The following is a 10,227-nucleotide window of genomic DNA, read 5'->3' on the forward strand; positions in this document are numbered from 1 at the left end:
GGAGATGAAATCAGAACAGGAAAAGTAAAAATCTGGGTAGTTTTTTGTGTTCAACATTTCAGCCATAACCCATGTTAAAACTATTTCCCATTGCCTGATAACCAATGCTCTTGAACATGGTTAAATTTCATTAGGTTTATGAACTTTTATAAAAGTTTCTGTATGCTATTTTAGATTTTTATGTAAGTGCCTTTTTTTTTGATGACCAGTGCTGCTCTTAGACTTTTGGTGTGACTTAGCCCTGCTGTCTAGCAAATGGGTTGTACTTGTTGATTTAATAATCACTGGAGCTGATTTTAACTTTTTTTTTTTAAGAAGTTAGACTAAAATCTCTTTTTTCCTGTTTTTTTTAAGAAACTTGAGAATTTTTCTCCATGTGAGCTTTTTCAGATTAAAAAAAAAAATAAAAAACTTTGAAGACTGGTTCTGGGAAGCAAACTGAAAAAATGCTTTGGCAGTTGTTAACTAAAATGTCATTGATGTAATAGATTAGCAAAGAAAATGATTTTAGATTTTTTTCAAAATGACCATTTTAAGCTTAAGTCTCACTTCAGGTATCTTGACCAGGATATATATATATATCAATAGTTAGCCAAGATTGTCTGCTATGCCACAATAGTTACTGTGTGCAAAACTGTGCTGCATTTGCCACTTACCTTCTCTAGAACTACCATGTTAGCCTAATCAGTTATTTCTTTTTAACTGACTATTTTTTGTAGGGCTCAAGTGGTATTTTAACAGACCTCCTGAGTTTCTACACATTACCGTCAACAGTGATGCACCATCCAGTTCATAAAAGCCTCAAAGCTGCCTATTCCTTCTATAATATTCATACAGAGACCCCCCTCTTGGACTTAATGAATGATGCACTCATTATAGCTAAATTGGTAAGTATTTTTTCCTCTTCTTTCACAAAAGCATTCTTAGGAGAAGAGAATAAGAAATGATAGCAATTTATGGATTCTGTTCTATTTTCTTTTACTGTTACAGTTATGAGTGCATTTGATGAGATCAATGTATTATATGTATATTCAAATATAAAAACTACACTTGTTTTCTCCTTTTGACTTTCAATGATGTTAGGGAATGCCAAATGTTTGAAGATCAAGAGTTTGCAACTGCTTGAGCTATTAAAAAAAAAAAAAAAAAAAGTACTGGTGACTATTTGCTCAGTACCAGAAAACTGGAAAGTATCACTAAAATAGTTCCCCTTGGATAAGTTAATAAGTTCTACTATATATTTTAAACTTTTTTATTTCTGCTAAATGGAAAAGTTTATTTGTGCTCAAAGTTTTATCATTGTCTCTTGTTACTAATTGATACCTATAAAGCCACGTAGATGATACCATAACTTTTAAGCATACTTTCATGCTTGGACTTAAACTGATACATGATTTAGTTAAATGGAAGAGAAGAGATATAAATGAAATCTGAAAGGATTTTGCAGGACATGGAACTTGGATTTCAAGGGAAGTTTCAGGCACTCTGATGCTAAAATAATGCTTAACTCTTAATCACCAGGGATTCTTGGAGTATGGTGCAGGCACTGTGGCAGTGTAGTCAGTGGTGCAGAGCTGAGCAGGTGCTGCACATTGCAGCACACTGAATGAATTCTCACACCTGTTTAGCCCTGGCATTTCACAACACTAAACAGGCTTCATCCAGTCCATGGATGGTCTGTTCCAGTGACCATTCCTGACACAATACAGACCATAGGCATGTTTTCTGCTTGTGCTTGCATCTTGTCCTTCCTGAGGTTGCCACCATACTGTTTTTGGTATTATGCCTGTCAGATAAGTGCTCAGTGCAAGCAAACGTTAGCAGTGCTCCAGTTGACTATGCTCAGAGCCATTGCGTGTCTCTGCGCTGCATGTGGCACAGCAATTTCTGTGCTGAGCCTGCATGAATGCAGTTATGGTCTGGCAAGGCTGTCTCTCTTCTGGCCTTAGACTATGTGAAAGCAACTTGCATGGTTTTCAGCTTGTGTGTCTGTGCCATGTTCATGCAGTTCCTTAGTAAACTATCTGTCTGTGCTTGTGGCTTTTTTCTTTTAAATAGATCCTAAATCAGCAAAGAGCTTAAAATGTTCTTTAAGCAGTTCATTTACAAGAAGTTGATTTTTCTCACCCTCTTTTTTTCCAATCAAAGGTACTTATTTAGGGAAAAAAATCTAGTTTTTTATGCTGAGCTCTTTACCATCTTCTTGTGTTTCAGTAACTGAATGTTCTTGTTTTGAAATTAATAATTTTTAAACTGGAGTGTAGCAAGCCATGTTGGTACCCTCCCATACATGATAATTGGCACTAGGGTGGCTTAACTGATACTATTATGTCTTTTTAAGGAGTTCACAGTGCGTTGGGATCTTCGTGTGTTTGTGTTGCAGTGCAAAATTCTGAGATTAGTTTGGCTGTGTAGATGTTCTGAGATTGAAAGCACTCTGAGTAGTGGATTTTGGAGGTTGATGAGTTGGAAGCGATTGCATGAATAAGGGGGGGAGCCACATTTGAAAGATTAGACTTCTGAAGATAGTGATGTTTTAGAAAAGGCTCAAGTTATAAAAATGTAATAATGCTTATCACTAACAGAATAATAAATGCCTGAAAAATATCCTAAGATGCATTTATGCAGCTTCAACTAGAGTATGTTATGTGTGTCAAAACACGTGGTATGTGACTGTGAAAAATGCATGTCCATACAGATGAAATAATGTATAATGTTTTAGGGACTGTTTTTAGACTTTACGCCTGAAAGTGACTTTAATATTTCTACCCTTTTGGAGATAACCTTCAAGCAAAGTTCTGCCCTGTGCTTTACTTTGTATTGGAGAAATTTGTTTTCTGTGTGCCTAACTAAAAGGTAAAACTTATTCTCATGTCTTTTTCACTTAGATTAGTTTCTTGGATACTTTTACACCATTGTTTGTGTATTGTTTAGAACTTTAAAAGTAAAATTTAAATAATGTTTTGCTATTGCCAGAAAGGATTTGATGTGTTCAATGCACTAGACTTGATGGAAAATAAAACATTCCTGGAAAAACTCAAGTTTGGGATTGGAGATGGCAATTTGCAGTATTATTTGTACAACTGGAGGTGTCCTGGCATGGAATCTGAAAAGGTAAGAGGGGAAAAAAGAACTTCTGAACTCCCTTAGATATAATAATACGTTTATCTGCATTGGCCAAAAGGGACAGAAGTTTTAGAATATATGTATTTTTTAATCGCGTACATTTAAGATCCATAATTCAGGTGCAGAAAACTAATATTTAAATTTATTGCCATAATTAAACTAAAATACTATATTTTTCTTTTTCCTTAGGTTGGTCTTGTATTACAATGAGGACATTTGTGTTCTTAGAACTCTGAGGTCATTGTTTGAGTTAATTTGATCTCCATAACAACTCTTGGAACGGTATTGTTCAAGAGGAGCAAAAGCACAACATCAGTGATACTGAAATAGTCCATTAAACCTGAACAACGAAGAAATCCATATGCGACCAAATTTATGCATTTTCAGATAGATCAGAAGGTCCATGAAACTCTTTTATTGTTCATGAAAAGAATAAAAGCACATTCATTTCAGTTTCAAAGCTTAGCTTGCACCTTGATGAGAAGAAGGTATTTTTTTTCCACTCTGTAGAAAAGACTGTTTTGTACAAACTGAACTTCAGTGGTGGATTAGGGTACAAAAATATTTGCTATTATGTGGATGAACTGCTGCATTTCTATTTATTAAGTGGTGGTGTATGTTTGTCAGTGTAACAGAATGAAGGATACAAACTTGAGTATCTTTGCTTATTTACTTCATGTGGATATCATCATTTGGGGGAAAATCATGACGTATGATACGTTTGTGGCTCTATGAAAGTCCTGGATGTTTTTGTAACTGGAGCAGTATGACAATGTACTGGTTTAACTAGTGCATTTATTTCTCCATAAGCAACGCTGCCAAATCAATAAAAATACAGATTTGTACTTTGATCTTCAATAGATCAGTGGATTGATTTAACAGTATCGCACTGTTCAGTGCAGGTGTTATCTATGTTGCCGGAATGTTTATACATTACTGTACTTAATTTACAGTTGTGGCACAAAACTTAGTTTTTCCTCAGTAGATTAACATCAGCCTGTGTGTAAAACTAAGAATTTTAGTAGTGCTATCAGGATATTTATAGTTTGAATGTTTTCAATGCTTCTGCAAAATTGCACATATTCCTTTGTCTACTTTGATTTCCTATGAAGTCTGTAATTCTAATGAAAAGTATCTTGTGTAAATAAGTGTTCATAAATTGTTCCTGGTAGTGTTTTTATCCTGACTCTGGAGAAAGGAGTTGGCTGTACATGTGGCTGGTAAGCAATCCTCAGTCCTTGGAAGTCTGTGTACAGCTCTTCCTGACATGTAAGAGGGCTGATCTTTTGTTGTTGAGGGAGAGCTGCTTTAATTCCCTCGTGAATGCTCAGCAACCAGAATGGCTTCTGAAGCACTTTATATACATTCCAGCACAATATCATAGTTAGATATGATAGCAGTTCTTTCGACTTACAGTTGCTGCAGTAATACAAGCACCAAGAAGAAAATCAGCAGTGAGAAACTGTTCTAGCTGAAAGTGCCAAATTGTGGTAGTGAAGCCTCTGTGCTGTGAGCATATTTTGAATGTGACTTGACTATCTCATGAAATGCAAGTGTCTAAACTTTCCTTTTAAACATGTCTGTAATTCTGACAGCAAGTTTTGCTGAAAGTCAAGTTCTGAAACTTAAAGCATCCATTTAGATGAAGATAAACTTGTCTGTTCTTCCTAACTGCTGGCCCTATCCACCTCCTTATAGCATTTTTATTCCATTTTATTCCTCCCCTCTCCTTTTCCAATGTGTGAATGATTTGGAGTTTGTTTTCTTTTTCTTTTTTTCTTTCTTTTTTTCCTTTGGTTAAACTGTAGTGAGAGAATTCTGCCCTAGAGACGGTGAAAACTGCTTTCCCTTACTACGTTATAACTCTGTTGAAAGCATTGAGCTTCCTTCAAATAAAGGAAGGGATTGAGCTTGGGTTGGCTGCCCCTGAATTTGCACCAGCTAGGGGCCTCATAAGAAAAGGGGCTTTCATGGAGATCTTCCAGACTTCAGATGGCGGAGTCTGGCTTTACAACTTTGGCCACTCTAGTAACAGTCTATACCTGTAAAGACAGTTCTGTACCTGTATAGACAGCTCTGCCAGCATAGGTAGAGCTCTGACAGCCTGTGTGAGGCCTGAGCAGAATTAAGTGCCTGAAGATAAAATCCCCAGCAGCCGGGGGGGATGCTTTAGCTATCTGGAGTAACAAGAGGAGTTTAATCCCAACTCTGTCAAAGACTTAACTCCCAGAAGGCAAAAAGGTGCTTTCCTTGCTAGGAATTCACATCAAGGCATGCTGGCATAAGTAGGGGATTTACTGTGGGACTTCAGGCAGATTTGTCTAGATTTGACAACAGTGCATGGCTCCGGCCTTGTGGCTGAGATACTTCTCTGCTAAGAAATGATCTGAACTCAGGTGTCCCTGATTAGGTGAGTGGTTTTGAATGCTGGGTGAATGATGAACATATTTTCTCTGCCTTCACTCTATTCCTCACCCCCCCCCCCCAAAAAAAAAGGGGGGGGGAGCAGGGGGAAGAGAAGTGATTTATTTTCTGAAATCTGAAGGCAAATCTCCCCAGTTGTATTGTTTGGAAAAGCTCCTAGGCAATGGCAGGATCAAGCATGCTGGTCAGAAGGTAGGACTGAACTGCCTTTCCTGCAGCCTGGCTTTCCACCCTGTTGCTGCAGTGACTGCATGTGGGGGAAGGAGCGTAGCCACTCTTGTTCACTTGCGCCGTTTTCTGGGGGAAAAAGAGTATCGTTTTCTGAATCTGAGTTTATGAACCTGTATGTTAAGAAACTGAGGGAAAGAAGGGCAGTTGTGCTCCTGTTGAAGCTGTGCTCCACCATAGGTAAGAATGCAATTTTACTGGGCCAGAGGGATGTGGAAGTGGGCTTCTGAATATATGCATGGGGGCAGTTCCTGGAGAGTCCTGCTCATGAAACAGTGTTATGTAATAGCTATTTAATCCAAAAGAGTCTCTTCTGCCCTGAATGCTCAAATCTTTTGGCTAGCCATACTCTTTACCTTAAGTAATTTGGTGAACCAACACAGCTTCAAGAGGATGTGAAAACTGCAGGAACACACTTGCTTCCTAAGCGGGTGCTTAACTGTAGGGTGTTATCAGTGTGGGTGCCATTGCGAGGCTCTTGTCTGTGCATTAGACTTGCTACCAGAACAGCCACCAGGTAAGACTGCTCAGAAACAAATAGATGGTTTCCCAAAAATATGGCAGGCTAGTTTAACAGCTTATCCCACCACCTTTCCCACCAGTCTGTTGAAATCTCTTCTGTAATTCCTTTCTTTGAGTGGAAAGGAATTACACTTTCCAGCTGTGGAGGGGAAACAAATACCTGAAGAGAGCTACAGACCTAGGCAGGCAGCAAAGTGATTAAAAAGATGATTGCTGTGACATTTATGTTCTTTACCAAAGGTAATCCTCACACTTTGTTTAAAGACTCAGATTTAAATGTGGTGGTAGAAGTAGCTAGCATGGGAATTAAAAACAGTAGTTCTAGTGTGCCCTTAAATTTTTATACGTCTAAAAACCCAAAGCAAATGAGGTATATGAAGGTCAACGAAGCAAGTCCAAAACAAACAAACAAAAACAAAACAAAAAAAATAACCACACACACTCTCTCCTTGCCACCTCCAGCCAAGGAGGGCAAAAATTCTGGCATTAGATATCTCTGTTTTGTTTAACCTTCGGAAAGCCTCATAATTATGGAATCATTGCTACTGCTTCCCTTTGTAGTTGACATCATGAACTTAAGTCACTTCTAAATAAATCTAAAATACAGATTAGCTAGCTGATGACACTGAAACAACAGATAAGCAAATCTCTGAAAACTACACTATCTTTAAGAAACAACAAAATAAACTCCCTTAAGATATTCTGATCTTTCTTCTATAGTACCATGGTAGTGACTTTTTAAAATACTAAGCTCCAACTAAATTCTTATGTTGTTGACTTTCATGGCATCTGAATTACATCACCATGCCCCTTCCTTCCTACAGGGCAACTGTCTCACTAGGGAACTGCTCATAGTCTCACTAAAATTAAAGGAAACTCAGAAGTTATTGGGTACATTTTTAGTCTCTTGTAGTGGTTTACAGCCATCATCTGCTACTTTATCTATACCAGTACATAGCTTACATGGACTTACGGGGAAATAACATTAGATTTAAAACTCAATTGGAGTTTAGATTAGTCTAATGCATAGACCCTGTGGAAAATGTTGTAATTTGCATACAGAAGTCTTTTTCAAAATGCAACGAAGTAGTAATTTGGTCTTGTTCTGTATATGAAAAGTTTTTTCTTTAGCATATCAGATGCAAAATATAGTTGGAATCCAAGTCTGCATGCATTCCTGACCAAAACAAGCTCAGTGTCCAGCAAAGCAAACTATGAAAGTTCAAAAGGGAAGTCTGCCTGTTCTACTGGTTACAGCTGTTTACTTGAAACAAGCATTGAACCAGCTTTAAAAACATTATACCAGCATGGACATTTGTTTAAATAAACTTTCAATTTTGGTATTGATTTGTTTGAATAATTACACTTAAATTACAATGATTCCTGTTTGTGTTCACTTATATAAAAATGCAAGCTTTGCTTAATGCTTTACACCAGTTCCAAGGATTTACTTACTACGGTATCCTGTGTTACCTTATTGTATCTTGTATTACCTCAGGATACTCAGTTAGTGATTTTTAACTCCATGATCTCCCAATGCAAGTGAAGTATTTAGCCCTAGATACAAACACACAAATGTTTCATTGTATTCTTTAATATAAAAGCAGAAGGAGCCTCAATTGAATACAACATAGCTGGCTTCAACTTGTATTGAAGTGCTTCACACTGTAAAGGCTTACAACATAGTTCAGTATTTGATATTGAGTGAACGAAAAAACAAATCAATGTAACAGGAAGAGCTGAACTAAAGTAAATTATGTTGAAAGAGCTTTTCTCTTTTTGCGAGGTGGTTTCCTTATCTTATTTGGATTTGGAACAAGCTTCTTGATTTTCAAAGGCTGCAAAACTACATTTGAAAAACCAGGCTGATTGCTTTCAGTACGCTTCCGCTTCTGGCTTGTAAGCTCTTCCCCCAGTGTTTCTGCAAGCTGCTCAGGATCTTGAATTTCTGAAGAATCTGAATGTACATCTGCCACAGATTGTTCAGTGCCATACTGAATCCATGGCAATTCCAAAGCAGGTATCTTTGGAATTATTGCTTCTACTACCTCAGTGAATTTATCAGACTGCCTTTTAAAGCCTAGTGCTAAAACAGAGGTTAAGCCAAGAAGTGGTGCAATTGTTTCGCTGAGACGGGGAACCTGGCCTGCTGGTGTTGCTCGACTTGCACTCAGGTGAATAAGATGTGATGTAATCATGTCAGGTTTTGCAGATTTACACACCAGCAGGAGAATAAGTTCATTTTTTTCCAAAGCTTTTGTAACTTCATTAATTCCAATGGCAAGCTGCCTTCTGATATTTAAGTCAGTCCACCCTGGTTGTTGTTGATTGCCTTCTGTTTCCTTTTCTTTAGGGAGTTCACTGTCGGTACTATCACACTTTCCTTCCATTTGTTTTTTTGTAATGGAACGTCTTTTCTTTCTTGGAGTCTCAATCTTTTTAAGTCCAATATGTTTAATCCTTTCTTCTAGAGTATGTAGTATAAAATGCATATCATCTCCATCTATGGTTTTCCACTGAATAACATAGGGGTCATCTAAACATATTTTTACATTGATTTTCTTTGCTTTACGGAGCGATGCGGTTCCACGCTGAATTACAGGCATCCTGATATTCTTTTGTGGTTTGCTACCTTAGCTGTAAAGGGAAGAAAAAGGTAAACAGTTGTTCAAATACTGTAATGTTTGCTGTGGACATCATTATCAGATGTTTCTCCTGGGGGCCCAGCAGAGCAAGGTCAGATCTCAAAGTGATTCTGGCAACTATCACCCTCTTGACATTAGTCCTGTGCTAATCCTTAAAAAGAGATCCTGCACAATGCACAGAGTACCAGTCTTCACAAGTTACATACTATGTTTTTTTTTTTTTTTTAATTAATAGACTTTGAGAGCAAGGCATCACTGATGTCCAGAGGCCCTTCTAAAGCTGAACAAAAGCAACAGGTAAAAATAAAGATGAAAAAAAAAAAGAGAGAGATGAAGGAACTGCTTATTTTCACTGTTGCATATCTGCATTTTATAATTATTTTCCTATGACCCCACATGAAAAAAAAAATGCAGAATGAAAATACGAACAAGTTCTAAGTTCCCGAATTAAACTTTTTTTTTTTAACTTCAATTTGCCGTTTCATTCTTCACATCGTAATTGTTTTTAAGATTTGTCTGCATTCTGGAGTCGTGACAGAGGCCTGCAGCCGAACTCCCGTTTTCCGCGACGAAAGGCGGTTCCTGGCAGGCCTCCGGACCTTCCGCTCCTGCGGCACCTCGACCATGCCCACAGCGGTGACGAAGACGAGACGGGAGGGCGGCCGCGGGGTCACGGAGCGGAGCAGCGACGCGGCCGCCTGCGACAAACGAGGCGGCCGCGAGAGCCGCCGCCGCGCGCCGCTCCCTTGCGCCCTCCCGGCGGGCACTACCGAGGGAAGCTCGCAGCGCGCTGCCCCCCCGAACGAGCCGCAGAGGCCGCTTAAGTTTCTCCAGACCCCCTCGCTCCCGGCGAAATACGCGAGCGGCTCCTGCTTCCGCCCCAATCTCCGACCCCAGAGCCGCGAGGGCCGCGCCGCCGCCGCCACGCGGGCCGCTCCCGCCCGCGGGGCTCCGCCGGCCGCCAGCGGGCGCTGCCGCCGCCGCCGCGCAGCAGCCGCCCGGCACCAGGCCGCGCCCGACCTCGCGGCTCGCAGCCGGCGCCGCGCGGCCCCCTCTGCCCTCCCCGCCCGCCCGCGCAGCGAGCCCTACCTCGGCGGCGCCCCGCGCGGCCTCTCCGCGCCGCCCGCCCGCGGCGGCAGCCTCGAGCCCGACAGCGCCCAGCGCAGCGCAGCGCAGCGTAGCGCAGCTCCGGCCCGCGCAGCGCCGCCCCCGCCCCGCCCCGGCCCGGCCCGCGCAGCGCCGCTCCGGCGCGGCCCAGCCTCCGCCCCGGCCTCAGCAGCGC

The 10,227-nt window shown here is 40.5% G+C and overlaps 2 protein-coding genes across 2 annotated transcripts in view; one reads left to right on the forward strand and one right to left on the reverse strand.

Moving 5' to 3' along the window:
* NMT2 (N-myristoyltransferase 2) overlaps positions 1–3,971 on the forward strand; it is a 32,211-nt gene extending 28,240 nt beyond the window's left edge. The window contains exons 10-12 of the mRNA XM_062569070.1: positions 720–887; positions 2,977–3,114; positions 3,316–3,971. Of these exons, the coding sequence (XP_062425054.1) occupies positions 720–887; positions 2,977–3,114; positions 3,316–3,336 (327 nt within the window). The 3' untranslated portion in view covers positions 3,337–3,971. The remainder of the gene's footprint in view (positions 1–719; positions 888–2,976; positions 3,115–3,315) is intronic.
* Positions 3,972–7,876: 3,905 nt separating this feature from the next.
* Positions 7,877–10,116, reverse strand: RPP38 (ribonuclease P/MRP subunit p38). Its single transcript, XM_062569071.1, has 2 exons — positions 10,035–10,116; positions 7,877–8,937 (listed from the first exon to the last, which is right to left on the reverse strand). Exon 2 carries the CDS (start codon positions 8,904–8,906, stop codon positions 8,055–8,057), a length of 852 nt encoding a protein of 283 aa, XP_062425055.1. The 5' UTR covers positions 8,907–8,937; positions 10,035–10,116; the 3' UTR covers positions 7,877–8,054.
* Between the last annotated feature and the right edge of the window lie 111 nt (positions 10,117–10,227).

This window comes from Rhea pennata, chromosome 2 (genome assembly GCF_028389875.1).
Source record: "Rhea pennata isolate bPtePen1 chromosome 2, bPtePen1.pri, whole genome shotgun sequence".
In the NCBI taxonomy this organism is placed as follows: Eukaryota; Metazoa; Chordata; class Aves; order Rheiformes; family Rheidae; genus Rhea; species Rhea pennata.